Here is a 16,239-nt window from a genome sequence, read left to right on the forward strand (position 1 = left end):
ACTGTCTCTTCCAATTTTTTGTAGGGTTTTTATCATAAATGCATGTTGGATTTTGTCGACTGCTTTTTCTGCATGTATTGAGATGATCATGTGGTTTATGTCCTTCGCTCTATTGATATAGTGTATTACAGTTATTGATTTGTGTATGTTGAACCATCACTGCATCCCTGGGATGAATCCCACTTGATCAGGGTGTATGATTTTCTTGATGATCTTCTGTACTGTATTTGTCAGTATCTTATTAAGGATTTTTGCATCTATGTTCATTAGTGAGATTGGCCTATAGTTCTCTTTTTGGGTTAGGTCATTTTTCTGCTCTGGGGATCAAGGTGATGCTTGCTTTCAGGAATGAATTTGGGAGTATTGCTTCCCTTTTCATTACATTGAAGAGTTTAAACAGTAGTGGCAGTAGTTCCTCTCTAAATGTCTTGTAGAATTCATCAGTGAAACCATCAGGACCTGGGCTTTTCTTAGTTGGTAAGTTTTTAATTATATTTTCAATTTCATTGATTGATACTGGATTGTTCAGAATTTTTAGGTCTTCTTTGTTCAACTTTGGTAATTCATACATATGTAGGAATCTGACCATGTTTTCTGTGTTTTCCATTTTATTAGCATGTAGGTTTTTGAAGTAGGTATTGATCCTTTGGATTTCTGCTTGGTTTGTTGTAATTTCATCCTTTTCATTCATGGATTTGGACCTTTTCTTTCCTTTTTCTGATAAGGTTGGCTAAGGGTTTGTCAATTTTGTTGATTCTTTCGAAGAACCAACTCTTGGCTTCATTGATTGTTTTGTATCATTCTCTTAGTGTCCATTGCATTGACTTCTGCTCTGATCTTTATAATTTCCTCCCTTGTATGAGCTTTGGGTTTGTCCTGCTGTTCTTTTTCTAGAAGCTTGAGGTTCAGCATCAGGTTTTTTAATTGGGCTCACTCTGTTTTCCTAATGTAAGTATTCACTGCCAAGAATTTCCCTCATAAGACTGCTTTTGTTGTGTCCCATAGATTCCAATATTTTGTATTTTCATTGTCATTTAATTGAAGGAACTGTCTGGTTTCTTCTTTAATTTCCTCTGTGACCCATTGGTTATTCAGAAGTGTGTTGTTCAATTTCCATGTGTTTATGAAATTTTTCCAATTTCTTTTGCTATGGATCTCCAATTTCATTGCACCATGGTTTGATAATATACAGGGGATATAACTTCAATTCCTTTGCACTTACTTAAACATGTTCTGTGTGTGAGTATGTGGTCTGTTTTGGAGAATGACCCATGTGCAGCTGAGAAGAATGTGTATTCTGATTTTGTGGGGTGGAACACTCTGTAAACATCTGTTAAGTCCATTTGTTCAAGAGTTCGATTGAGGTCTAGCATTTCATTACTTAATTTTTGTCTAGTTGATCTATCTATTTGTGACAGTGAGGTATTGAGGTTCCCTACTACTATTGTATTAATGCTTATATGATTTTTCATGTCTGTTAGTATTTGTTTTATATAGTTGGGTGCAATAGTGTTTGGTGCATAGAAATTTATGATTGTCATGTCTTCCTCTAGGATTGTTCCCTTTACAAGGATGTAGTGTCCTTCTTTGTCTCTCTTAACAGTGTTGGTTTGAAATCCACTTGATCTGCCAAGAGGATAGCTATACTCCTGCTTTTTTTCAGGTTCCCGTCGCATGGAGTATTGTTTTCCACCTTTTAACTTTCAGTCTATGAGTTTCCTTTTGAATTAAGTGTGTTTCTTGTATGCAGCATATTTGTGGATCTTGCTTTTTGACCTATTCTACCAGTCTGTTTCTTTTGATTGTTGAGATGAGACCATAACATTGATGGTTATAACTGATATGTATTGACTTATCATTGTCATCACTTTTTCTTATTGTTGGATTCTCACCCTTTGCATTTAATTTCTTCTCGTACCCGATAGATTCATTCTGCTGGGCTTTCTGGGTTTGTGATATTCGTTGTGTTTTCCTAGGATGTTGTCTAAAATTTTTTGGAGTGCTGGTTTGGTATTTATGAAGTTCCTAACGTGCTCTTTGTGATGAAAGTATCTTGTTTCTCCATCAATTTTGAAAGATAGTTTTACAGAGTACATCAGTCTAGGTTGGAGGCTGTTTTCCTTTAGGGCTTGAAATACAAGCCTCAAGCTCTTCTTGCCTTGAGGGTTTGCTTTGAGAAGTGTGCTGTGATTCTGATGGGCTTTCCTTTGTATGTGATTTGTTTGTTTTCTCTAACTGCTTGCTGAATTGTGTTCTTCAGTTGGGTTTCTGGAATCTTAACAATTTTGTGCTTATGTGTACATTGTTTTCATCAAGTCTATTTGGAGTCCTATATTCCTCACTTATCTGTATATTAAGGTCTTTTCCCCTGCTTGGGAAGTTTTTGCCATCATTTCTGTGAACAGCTTTTTTATGTTGTCTGCACTTTCTCCTGTTTCTTCATTGGCTCCAATCAGTCTTATGTTATTTTTCTTTGCATCTTCTAGCAACTGCTGGATGGATTTGTCGTGCTCCCTTACAATTTTAAAGCAATTTTCCATTTCCTGGTCATTAATTGCAGTCTTATCCTCTATATGTGAAATTCTGTCCTCACATTGACCCATTCTGTTGCATAGACTGAATGGAGTTTTTAATCTCCTGCTAATGTGTTTTCATCTGTTTTATGGATTCCATTTGTTTCCTATGTTGGGATTCCATCATGTTCCTCAGCTCCCCTCTAGATTTATTGATCTCATCTTGCACTATGCGCCCAATCTCTGCTGTTATCTTTGAAATCATTTCTGATGTCATTTTTTCCAGATCCTCTTTTGTTGCCTGTTCAGGGAGTTCAGGTGGTTGAGTATCAGAGTGTTCCATCTTGTTTTCCTTTGGGGTTGTTGAAGCTGATCTGGAAGCCTGGTTTTGAGGCTTGTTTACATGTCTTCTTATTTCAAGGGGAGGGGTTGGTGTTGCTGGTGCCGGGGGCATCTCAGTTCCTCTGTGCTGAGAGTGGTGGTACGTTGACCTGGAAGCCTCCTCCTCTGTGTTGGGAGTGGTGGCACTTCGGCCTGCAAGCCTCCTCCACTGTCCTGGGAACAGTGGTACATTGGCCCAGAAGCCTCCTCCTCTGTGCTGGGAGCAGTGGCACTTTTGCCTGGAAGCCTCCTCCCCTGTCTACTTTGGGTTTCTTATGAAAGAAAAACTATGATTTTTAAGGTTGTATGTCCAATTTCACTTAACATTGTGGTTGCAAGGTACACCCATTTTCCTATAAATGACTTGTTTATCCTTCTTTTTGTCAAGTAGTACTCCACTGTGGTATATCTTTATCCATTCATCTGTTGATGGGCGTGTAGGTGACTTCCAAGATTTAGCTATTATTAATTGTGCAGTTTTTTTTTGTCCTGACAATCAAACTCAGGGCCTTGCACTTGCCAAGCAGGCCCGTTGCTGAAGAGCTACATTCCTGGCCCAAATTGTGCAGTTGTAAACATCGGTATGCATGTATCACTGTAACATGATGTCTTTAAGTCTTTCAGGAAGATAACTAGAAGGAAAATAGCTGGGTCAACTAAAATTTCTATTTTAAGTTTTTTGAGGAGTTTCCATAAAATATCACATTTTCTCCATTCATTTGTTGATGTACATATAGGCTGCTTACAAGATTCAAGTATTATGAGTTGTGCTGCTCTAAACCTGTATGCATATACCACTGTACTCTGTTGTCTTTAGCTCTTTTGAAAAGATACCTAGGAAGTGAATAGCTGGGTTGGTCAAATGAAATTTCTATTTTTGTTTTTTCAGGAATATTCATACTCATTTCCATAATGCTTATACTAGTTTACATTCCAAACAACAGTGAAGAAACGTCCCCTATCCTCTGCAGCCTTACCAACATTTGTTATTTAATTTCTTGATGATAGCCATTCTATAGTAGATGGAATCTCAGTGTTGTTTTAATGTGCATTTCTCTATGGACAGAGATGTTGAAATTTAAAGAAAATGTTTTTATTGGCCATTTATACTTCTGAAAAGTATGTATTCATTTCAGTTGCTCATTTTTTCATTAATTCTTTATTTTGGGGGGTTAATATTTTTGAGTTCTTTATATGCCTAGATATTAGTTTGTCTGAGAAGTAGTTAGCAAAAAGTTTTTCCCTTCTGTAAATTGTCTCTTTAATCTGTTGGTTGTTTTCTTTGTTGTGCAGAAGTTTTTGTGTGTGTGTGTGTGTGTGTGTGAGAAGGTTTAAAATTTGATATCTCATTTGTTGATTCTTGATGTTGTTTCTAGTGCAGTTGGGGTTTTGTTCAGAAAGGCCTTATCTCTGTCTATGTCTTCAAGAGTTTTACCTACTTTATCTTTCAGCAGAATGTTTTTGTTTTAACACTTAGATCTTTGATCTATTTGTATTTTACTATGTTACAGAACATGGTGAGAGGTAAGGATCTAGATTAAATCTTCTGCATGTATATGGACAGTTTCCCCAGCACCATTTGATAAAGAGGCTTTCTTTCCTCCACTATATGCTTTTGGTCCCTTTGCCTAAGATCAGATGGCTGAATGTACCTTGGATTATTTCTGCATCTTTCCTTCTGTTCCACTGGTCCACATGTCTGTTTTTGTGCCAGTAACGTACTGTGTTGTTGTTATTATAGTCAGTGTAGCTTTGTCATACAATTTGAAATCTGGGATTGTGATGCTTCCTGCTTTGCTCTTATTGCCTAGAATTGCTTTTGTTATTCTGGGTCTTTTCTGGTTTCATATAAATTTTAGGATTATTTTCTCTACCTCTGCGAGGGTTGCTGTTATATTTTCCTTAGGATTGTGTTAAATTTATATATATATATATATATATATATATATGTTTTATTATTACTACCGTTTTGACAGTGTTGGTTCTGCCTATTCAGGAACAGGGGATGTCTTGCTATTTTCTGATGTCCTCTTTGTTTTCTTCTTTCAGATTACTGTAGTTTTCATTGTAGAGGCCTTTGACTTCCTTCCTTAGGTTAATTCCTAAGTAATTTTTCTTGACTCTGTTGTGAATGACATTGTTTTCCTATTCCCTTTCTTGGTGGATTCATTATTGATGTACAGGAATGCTATTGATTTTATGTGTTGATTTTATATCCTGCTCCCAAGCTGAATTTGTTTATTAGTTCTAGTCTTTGGTGGATTATTTTGGATCTTCTTTATAAACGATCATGTGGTCTGTGATTAATGATAGTTTGACTTCTTTGCTACATATCCTTTTTTTTTCTCTTGTCTGATTGATATGGTTGATAATTGAAATATTATATTGAACATGAATGGTGATAGTTTACATGTTTGTCTTGTTCTTCCAGTTTTAGTATATGTGCTGCTGAAGCGAGCACTGTCTTGTTCTTGATTTTAGAGGAAAAGCTTTCAGTTTTTCTCCATTTAATTGATGTTGGCAGTAGGTTTGTCATAAATGGCACCAAAAAATATGAGGGTTCCAATTTCTTCATATCATTGTCAATATAGTATATCTGTCTTTTTTTTTTATTAAATTCTTTTATTGGTACATTGTAGGTATACAACACAATTACATTTCTCATTGGGAATTGTACGTTTACATAATGCATCTTGGTTCTTATTTTTCCCCCATTCCTAGCCCTCCCTTCACGCCCTCCACCCTTCCCTATTTACAAAGACTTTATTTCCATTTTTTCCATTTCTCATCATTTTTCCTTTCCCTTCTTTCCTTTCCCCTGCCCCTCCCACTACCCCTACCCCTTTGGACCTTTTCTTCCTATTTTACATTATCGATTATTCATTCTAATCATTGGTACATTTTAGGTATACAATATAATGACATTCATCATTGGAAATTTGCACCTTTACATATTCTCTCTTGGTTCTTATTTTTCACCCTTGCCCAGCCCTCCCTTCAACCCCTCCAGTCCTCCCTATCTGTCTTTTAATTATAGACATATAGTCAGTGTGAAGTGGTATTTTAATGTGGTTTTGATTTGCATTTTTTTAATAGCCAGTTACATTGAGTACTTTTTATGTACATTTTGGCCATACGTATATTTTCTTTAGAGAAATGACTACTTGTATGCTTGGTCCATTTAAAAATTTGGTTTAATTTTTTTTTTCCTGTTCAATTTTATTTCACCTATTCTGCATCCTTTGTACTAATATTTCTCAAACCTTTTCATGTAATTGAAAGGAAAAGAATGTTGCCAAACTCATTTCATGAAGCCAGCATTATTACCTTGATATCAAAACCAGGTAAGGACTCAAAACTAGAAATGTTGCTTTTGTTCAGTATACTATGTGATACTTAAGCTGGAGCAAACAAGCAAGAGATAAGAGATATGAATAGGAAAGGAAGAAGTCAACTCATCTCTACTTGGAGATAATGTAATTGTTTACATAGATGATCCAAAAAATTGAATCAGAAGATTTTTTGATCTGATACACAAATTCATCAAAATGGCAGAACAGAAACTCAATACCCCCAAATCAGTAGTTTTCCTATGTACCAATTTATTTATTTATTTTTGGTACCGGGGATCGAACTCCGGTCCTTGCTCTTGCAAGGCAGGCGGCAAAACCACTGAGCTAAATCCCTGGCCCCTTATGTACCAATATTGAACCCAGCAAGAAAGAAATCAGGAAAACAGTCCATTCACATAGTAGCTTCAAAAAATATTAAACACCTTGGAATCAACCTAACCAAGGAGATGAAAGACTTACAATGAAAATTGTAGAACTCTGAAGAAAGAAATTGAAGTGGACATGGGAAAATAAAAGACATTTCTTGTTCTTGACTCAACAGAATTAATATTATCAAAATGGGCCTATTACCAAAAGGGATGTATGCATTTAATGCATTATCTATTAAAGTACCAACATTGTTCTTCACAGAAATAGAAAAAACCCTAAAATTTTTAGAGAACCAGAAGAGACCAAGAATAGCCAAAGCAAAAATAGCAAAAAGAGCAAAGATGCAGGTATAATAGCAGATTTCAAATTATACTACAAAGCTATAATAATAAAACAGCATGGCACTGACGTGAAAAATAGACAGGTAGACCAGTGGTATGCAAAAGAAGACATGAAACAACCCTATGTACTTATATAGCTATTTGGCTTTTGCCAAAGGAACCAAAAATATATGCTGCAAAAAAAAGAAAGAAAGAAAGAAAAGAAAATCTTATTTAACAAAAGATGCTGGGAAAACTGGATATCCACCTGCACCATATTGAGAGTACATCCATATCTATCACCTTGTATGAAAATCAAATCAACTAGATATAAAAACAAACTTTGAAACTGCTGCAGGATAACATAGGAGGAAGACTTAAAGCCATGGGGACAGACAAGGACTTCCTAAATGGAACTCTAATAGAACAGGAAATAATAGCAAAAATCAATAAATGAATATCAGATAAAAAGATTATCAAATTCAAAAACTTCTACAGAGGAAAGGAAACAACACAATGGGAAAAACATCTTTGGTAGCGACTCTTCTAACAGGATTAATATCTGGAGTATATACAGTACTAAAAAAAAAGAACCCTCCAAAATCAAATGACCCAATCAGAAAATAGCCAAATGAACTGAATAGATGCATCTCAAAAGAAGTATAAATGCCCAATAAGTACAGGAAAAATAAAAAGTTCAATGTTCTTTAGCCATTAGAGCAATTAAAATCAAAACAGTTCTGGGATTCTATCTCTCTCTAGTCAAATGGCTATCATCAAGAACACAAAAAGTAGTATGCATATGGAAAAGCAGTATGCATGTAAAAGCATGTGGGAAAAAAAGAAACCCTCTGCATTGTTTGTTTGGTTTTTTTTTTTTTTTGGAACTGGGAATCGAACTCCGGTCCTTGTGCTTGCTCAGCAGGCAGCAAAACCACTGAGCTAAATCCTCTGCCCCCCTGTGCATTGTAACAATCACTATGAAAATCAGTATAGAGATTCCTAAAAAATAAAATAGAATTAAATAAAAAATAAAATTCCTAAAAATAGAAATTCCATCAAACTAGTTGTACTTCTCCTGAGTACATTTCTGAAAGAATGAAAGACATCATACTATAATGATACATGCATATTCATTCACAATAGCTAAGCTCTTGAAATAGTCTAGATACTTGTCAACTGATGGGTAAAGAGAATATGGTATATGTATACAGTTGGATATTATTCAACCATAAAGAATGAAATCATGTCCTTTGCAGGAAAGTGGATGAAACTTCAGCCCATCATGCCAAGTGAAGTAAGTCAGGCACAGAAAGTGCCCGGTTTTTCATGTAAAAGAAATATAAATGAATGAATAAAATAAAGGAGAGATGATAAGAAATAAGGGAGGTTCTTAGAGATGTGAAAGAGGACTGGGGGAGTGCAGAGGTAGGAATTGGAGGGGTGTAATGGGATTGAAAATGATCAAGACATATTATATGCATGTACCAGCTCCCCAGAATAAACACTGGTATTCTATATTGAAAACATACACTAATAATAATAATAAAAAATTAAAACTAATTTCATTTTTGTCTTTTGGTTAGATTGGATTATTTCTATTTACCTTTCTTCAAGTTCAGTAAACTGTCTGATATTCCATTTTGTGGTTGGGCCTCTCTTGTGAAATGTTAATTCTGTTTGTTGTATTTTGCAACATATTCAAATTTCTGTTTTCAAAGTAATTTTTCTTTGCTGAGCATTTTTATATTCACATTTGTTTTAAAAGTGTTGGCTTTCCTTTTTTGTAGTATGGTTAGAACACACTTGACTCAAAGCCTTTTTCTGATAATTTCAACATTTGGATTTATTTATTTATGAAACAGGGTCTCTTCAGGCTATCCTTGAACTCACTATGCAGCCCAGACTGGCCTTGAACTCACAGCAATCCTCCTGCCTCAGTCTTCCCAGTCCTGGGAATACAGGCCTGCACCCCTATGCCTGGCTTATCATTTGGGTTATTTTGTAGTTCCACTTGTTTTAGTTTTTTAGAGCTAGTTATTTTTTCTCATTCCTTTCATATTTAATTTTGGGTTTGTTTCTGAAGCTGTTCTGGAAGCCCTCTTTTGTGAGTGTCTTTGCAAGTTGTGATCAAAATTCAGCAGATGCTGCTGAGCACTATTCAACCCAAAGGCAGGCTCCTAAAAATATTACGTTGTGTCCTCCTCTAATTTATTCACTACTTCTGGCACTGTGTGACTTATGATTCTTTTCTAAAGTAAAATGTTCATGTAAAGTAAATGTTTTGAATTATTTCAGGACATCAAGGTAACCTCAACAGCAAAACTAAAGACATGTGAAAAGACTTCTGAAACTTCTTCAGAAAGTGGCAAGAGTGGTGGCATAAGTGTATTTGTTACCAGGGAGAATATTTTGAGGGGGATTAATGGCAGTGTGTCCTTTACTGTAATATGGTTTTATAATTTTTGTAACATTCACTGTAATTTTTGATCACATCACCTTGTGTAAAGGATTTATGTTTTGCAAAGCCAGAAAGAATGACGTATTATTTCTGTAGCCTTCCTATTCAGAAGCTTTGGTGTGATCTGTGATTACAGCACAGATCTAATCCCTTAGGGAATCCTGTTGTCTTCCTGTTGTCTCTTTCTTTAAAATATATTCCCGGTCTGTTCAATTCTTGTAGTTTTTTTTTTTTTTTGTACTGGGGATCGAACTCGGGACCTTGCGCTTGCAAGGCAGGCGGTGGAACCACTGAGCTAAATCCCTGGCTCCTATTCAATTCTTAATACTTTGCCACTGTTACCTAGTCAATGCCTCTGTCAGTTTTCACATGATTCATACTAATATTGACCAGCTGGCCCTGTTATTTGATTCTTTGCAACAGGCTTTTCTGTTCTTTTCACAGAGCAAACAGGATATAATTTTAAACATTTATTTTGTTATCATTTCATACTTAATATAAAAGTTGTATGAATCATACACAGAGCTACTTTATACCTTTTAAAAAAAAATTGTCAGTTGCTAGTATTTGGTCCTTTACTTTGTCTTACCTCGTCTTTTCTCTTCCTTCTGTCCGTCCCTCTCAACTATCAGAAAATGACCAAGCCTTTCCCCTCTGCACACACATACTTTACATTCCCATGTGTATGCACACATATGCATAAATTATTTATTTGTGTGTTTAATTTCCCCTAACTTTTTTTTTTTGGTACCAGGTCCTTGCACTTACAAGGCAGGCAGCAGAACCACTGAGCTAAATTCCCGGCCCTTCCCCTAACTTTTGAAAGCAAGTTGCAAATGTCATGCTTTTTTTTTTTTTTTTGAAGTTCTTAGTGCAGCTTTCTTAATACATTTTCTTAAGTAAACATTGATAAAAGTTTTGACATTGATAAAAGTTTGACATTGATAAAATATTGTTACCTAAGTCATTCTTCATAGTCATGTTTTGCTGGTTTACCTAACTATCTTAATAACTATTTTCCCACAATTTCTGATTTGATACAGATCACACATTATATATATTCATTAGGCATTTTATCTCTTTAATTGGGAATGGCTCCCCTGCCTTTTTTGTTTTTTCTTATCTGGATAGTTTGGAAAATTATACATTAGTTATTTTATAAAATGTGGCATTTTATTTTATCTGGGTTTCCTCATAATTTTAGCTCATATTTGCATTTTTAGAAAAGCTTTCACAGAAACAGCATTGTGTTTTTGTTTCATTAGATCAAAGTCCATGATGTCAGTTTGTTCTAATGTTAGTGATGTAAACCTGGGTAACTTATTTAATATGGTTTCTCTTAGTCTTATCTACTATAGTTATTTCCTTTTTATAATTATTGAGTAATTTGCAAAGAGATTTTGAGGCCATGTAAATTTTCTGTTCATTTTCAAACTTTCTTCCACTAATTTGAGCATCCATTGATGATTCTTGCCTAACTCAGTTTTTACTGTGATGATTGCAAAATGGTAGATTTCATAATTCCATCATTTATTTTATATTTATCACCTAGCATTGTACTACTAGGAAGAGCTGTCTTTGTTTATTCATTACATTAGTATGTACTCAAGAGTTCTTATTTTAGTCAGTGGTTTATAATTTCTTACTGTTATTATTTATTTTGATGCCCTAACTGTTTTAAATTTCACCAGGTAAGCTCCTTCAAGTGTAACTCAAATTTTGGAATATATCCTGTCACTTTTGAGGTGCTTTTTTTTTTGGTACCGGGAATCAAACTTTCTTATTTTTTGACACAACAAAATGTTCCATCTTTCTCTTCTATTTTTTTTCTTAGTTGTATAGTCAATAATTCCTTTAAGAAGCCCTTGTTTCTTTTATTAGAGAATGATTATTAGACTCTAGGATCTCTATACAAGTTTTCCTAGAGTGTATTGTTTCTAGATATTTTTAGCATACAGAGCTAGAGAATTACCTACATGTGCATATATACACACAGTCCTATATTTATTTGTATTTCTTACTAAAATCATGAATTAATATTGTTTTCCCTAATTTTAAAGAAATACCACAGAGTTTCTGCTACTCTTCCCTCTTTCTATTTTTGAACTGTTTTCTCCAACATTGAGAAACCTGACTCTCATTATCTTGAACATAATTTCTTCATTGTATTGAAAGCAGTTTCAGAATTCATATTCCCTCCAGGGGCTCTAAGGGAAGAATCCTTTCTTCTTTCAGATTTTGGTGACTCCAGATATTCCTTGGTTTGTGACTGTGTACCTCTGTTCTCTGCCTCTGCATTTAGATAGCCTCCTCTTTGTTTTTTCTATCTCTCTTTTTTAAGGATATTCACTATTGGATTTAAGACTCACCCAGATAACTCATCTATAGGTTTTTAGTTATGTCTGAAAATATTCTTTTTTCAAATAAGGTTACATTCACAGGTTTGGGGCACTAGGATATGGCATGTATAAGGATTACAGGTATGCGCCACCATGCCTGGCTATAAAAGGAAGTTTTGGGCAGATGTAAAAGCATACAAGAAGTCCCTGATGTGGGCACCTAAGGTATTTGAGGAACTGAAAGGAGGACAGTGGTAGGTACATGCTGGGTAGGAGGGAACACAAAATAAGTGACTTTGTGAAGAATACAAGAGCCAGAAAATACAATTTGTTTAGATCATGTACAGATTAGAAAGCTAGCAGAAGTTTATATGCCAAGGAGGGGCATATTTAGAATTATATTTTTTTAAAAGGTTAATTGATGGTTATGTGTAGGGAACAGGGAAAGGGGATGTTACTAGGACCTCTGCAGTAAGTCCTAGTCTCCTGAGAGCCACAACAGCACAAGGCGAATTAACTTATACAGGAAAGGTAGAAAAAAATGAGACTTTGAGAAGAAGCTGAGCTTTGGGCCTGATTAGTGCTGCTCTGGGCAGCAAAGAAGAAAGCCCCCAGCTTACTGCACCTTTTATTCAGTACATCAGGAGAAACAGATGTAACAAATGACTTACAGAGAGTTTAGTACATCCTACATCGGGATAAGTAAGGTGTAACAAATGACTTGCAGAGAGTTCAGTACATCAGCATAAACAAAGTGTAACAATCCAAGAACAATGAAGAACTGAGTAGATGAAGATTTTGTTCCTCCCAGGATGTCTTCAGCTGGTGTAATCTTGTCACAGCATCACTGGATCATTCAGGTCTCACTTGTGACTGGGGACCAAAATGGAATTACGTCTCAAAATGCCATAGCTGGCCTGTAGGCAGGAGAACTAGGCCTAAAATTATGTAGCATTGCTTCTGACAGTTATGTGGAACACATGAGGTAAGAGTGAAAATAAAGGGACTAGTGATAAATCTGATAAAGTACATAATAATTGGTGTGGAATCATGAACTAAATACTGGCTCACAGATGAGTGATAGTGGTGAAAAGAAGAGTGGATGGATTTGAGATGTATTTTGAATAAAATTGGCAAGACTAGTTGATAAATTGCATTCAAGTAGTTAAAAAAGTTTGGAATTAGGATTATGGGAGTATTTAAGGATGATTTTCCAATTTTTACCTTGATTAACTGGGAATGAAATTTAAAATGAATTGAGCAGTAAGAAGCGTGATTTCTGTATTGAACCTATTTTGTTTGAGATACCTGTGATATACAGTGGGAATGTCAAGTAGATAGTTGAATGCACAAGTCTTGAGTTCAAATGTGGAAAATGGGACCCCAGACTTTCTACCTAGTCTCTGTAGGTATTACTTCAATTCTTCCCTCTTCACTACAGACTGAGTGTCTCTACCTCTGTGATTTTCATTTGTATCCTGTAAACTTGAGGAGAATGTCAGGACTTGATTAGATACTATTTGATTTTTTTTTCCCGGTACTGGGATCGAACTCTGACCTTGCGCTTGTGAGGCAGGCACAGTGCCACTGAGCTACACCCCTAGATACCGTTTGAGAATTGGAGATGATATCCAGACACATATCTGGGAACTCCAGTTCTACTTCATTCTTTAAAGAGAGGCACTGCTATTTTTTTTTTTTTTTGGCCAAGTAATTTTAATTCGTACATTTTGCTTCTTTTAATACAGTTTGATTTTGGACCTTGGCAGAATAAGAGACGCTGCCACTCTTATACCAAAAGTATTATGTTCTTTTCTGACCCCCCACCTCCATATAACTTACTGTATGAGGTCATGCTAGCTAACTTTGCTACCTGGAAGAGGAGTGTGTGTGTGTGTGTGTGTGTGTGTGTGTGTGTGTGTGTGTGTGTATGCACCCATTTATGTTTGTTTTTTTTTTTTGGTACTAGGGATTGAATTCAGGACCTTGCGCTTGTGAGCTGGCAGTGAAACCACTGAGCTAAATCCCTGGCTCCCCATTTATGTTTGATATGTAATCTGTGGTTGATTTGGTTGTCTTTGTCAGTTTTTATACCAGCATCAGATCAATTTTATTGTTTTTATGTTCTCTATATTTTGTAGAAGCTAATTTTCCAGATACTTTTTTCCCCCTCTTTTCTCATATCTGTTTTTACAGAGGTATTATGGAATCAAGATGGTCACTTATTTTTTTTTTGGAGAAAATATGGATTTTTTTTCTTTCTTTTTTTTCTGGTACTGGGGATCGAACTCAGAACCTTGTGCAGGCAGGTGTAGTGCCACTGAGCTACATCCCTGGCTCTCCTGTTTTTGTTTTTTTTAGAAAATACAGATTTTTAAACCTCAAACTCTTGCCTTTGTACATGCTTCCTATTCTTTTTAATTATTCCATTGAAGAAAAGAATCATGATCTTTAAAGAAGGGCCCATCAATTTTTCTTATTATATTTTACCTTTTTTGTCCCCCTAAACATAGCATGGCATTTCCCCCTCTATATTAAAGTACTTGTTACAAGTAATCATTGTTATAATTCTGAGTATGAACAGGGGTGATATATAGTTAGATTAAATAAAGTGAAAAAACTAATCATGTTATGAGATAAAATTGGGATGAAATAATACCAGCATGTATGTTTTTTGAGGGGCATAAAAAGTTTTACTTTTAAATGTGATATGTCAGTTCTTTGTCAGTTTAGCTTTAAACATCTTTTATTCTCTTTGTCTTTATTCTTTTAAGGGTCACACAGCAATGCTTCACACCGGCTCCTGGCATCCCAAAATAAAGGGAGAATTTATGACTTGCTCCAATGATGCGTGAGTATTGTTGATAATTTATCTAATACATTCATATCTTTCAGTATTTTTCTGTTTGTATTGTGACATTCTTGGAAGTAGAGTATTAGGAATCCTGATGTTTGTATATTCTTAAATTCGGTTTTAACTCATAGTATAAGGTTTGGTCAGTATGAAAATGAGAGTTGATATAAATTTCAGCAAAGTTTACCATGGGACACAGTGGGTCAAATTGATGCTATTAAGTGGATCCAAATAGCTTTGAAGTTGTGATTAATAATTTTTACTTTTTTCTAGTAAAGAGTGATTTCCATCTGAAATGAAAATGTGTTTTCCTCTCATACTGTTCAAGTTGGGCTTTTCCTCAGCCATAGTTTTATGACAGGATAAGTGAACTTTAAATCTTTTCTTTTCTTTTTTTTTCTTGGTACTGGGCATCAAACTCAGGACCTTGCACTTGTGAGGCATATGCCGTGCCCCTGAGCTAAATCCCCGGCAAGTGAACTTTAAACATAAATTTTCTTTATACCTATTCTTTACCACCTTTTAGATTTATCTGCTGTATGATCTTAGCCTTTGACTCTGAGATTCGTAATTAGTTATGGACTGAGCTGCAGAAGACCTGGTCCATTCAAAAAGTACTATATGCTCACTGTAGAGAAGTATAGTGTGATTTAAATCTCTGCCTTCGTGGGGCTTATGTTCCAGTCAGATAGCTGCTGGGAGGCAGACAAGGTCTACAGATACACCAAAAAATAAGTGATAGAGTTTTGAGTTGTGATTAGTGTTAGAGATAAAGTTAAAATAAAACAAAAGGATAGATAGAATAGGAGAGAAAGGATATTTAGGATAGTTAAGAGAAGACCTCTGAAGAAGTCATACAAAGAAGGCAGGAACAGGGGAAAGAGCTTTTCAGGTCAAAGTGGTGTCATAGAGATCTTGAGATGATAATCTGATATGGTATATTTGAGGCAAAGACAGACCAGTGTAGTTGAGATTTTGTAGGTTGGTAGGAAAAGAGTTTGGAGAATGTTGGTAGGAAAAGAGTTTTGAGGATGATAGGAAATGAGTTTGGAGAAGAAGGTAAGGGCCGGGCATATAAGGTATTGTGGGCTAAGTGTAAGGGGCTAGCGTTTAATGTAATGATAAGCCAAGCCATTTGAAGAGTACCCAATCTATACCATATCATTGAAAATTCAGTCAGTAGGAATGCGTTTTGGCAGACTGGCTAGGGAAGTAGGTGTAACTTGTTACTTGACAAGTTCTAGGACACATGTGCAGAACAAGTCCCAAAGCCCTGCATGTGGACTTCTCATGAGCAGTTTTGGAATTTTGGATAGGGCAGCTTAGACCTGATGTCAGCCTCAGGAGTGGGAGATACAAAAAGACAGATGCCACTGGGTTCTGGGCTGCTGTGTTCTTTCACAGTAGTCCTTTCTTGTGCTGTAGAGTGCACTGCTTTTCCTACTTTCACTTGACCTAACTCACTCTGCTGAGTGCATTTCTTTTTTTACCTTTTATAAATGTAAAACCTCTCTACCTTTTGCGCTTGTCTTGACCAGTTCTTTGTTCAGGACAGAAAGAACTTAGAAACCACCTCTAGAAGGAGACTCCTGCACGCCAAAACCCGGTAATAGTCTCTACAGTGTGATAACATTTTCCAATGAGATAAC

At 35.6% G+C, this 16,239-nt stretch overlaps 1 protein-coding gene across 2 annotated transcripts in view; it reads left to right on the top strand.

Moving 5' to 3' along the window:
- Positions 1-16,239, top strand: part of Wdr70 (WD repeat domain 70) — a 327,702-nt gene that overhangs the window by 114,298 nt on the left and 197,165 nt on the right. For both annotated transcript variants that reach the window (XM_004848601.3, XM_013073525.3), the window contains exon 9: positions 14,511-14,587. In XM_004848601.3, the coding sequence (XP_004848658.2) occupies positions 14,511-14,587 (77 nt within the window). The remainder of the gene's footprint in view (positions 1-14,510; positions 14,588-16,239) is intronic.

Source organism: Heterocephalus glaber, unplaced genomic scaffold (genome assembly GCF_053883595.1).
Source record: "Heterocephalus glaber isolate CG9 unplaced genomic scaffold, H.glaber_assembly_v1.0 deba00001538, whole genome shotgun sequence".
In the NCBI taxonomy this organism is placed as follows: Eukaryota; Metazoa; Chordata; class Mammalia; order Rodentia; family Bathyergidae; genus Heterocephalus; species Heterocephalus glaber.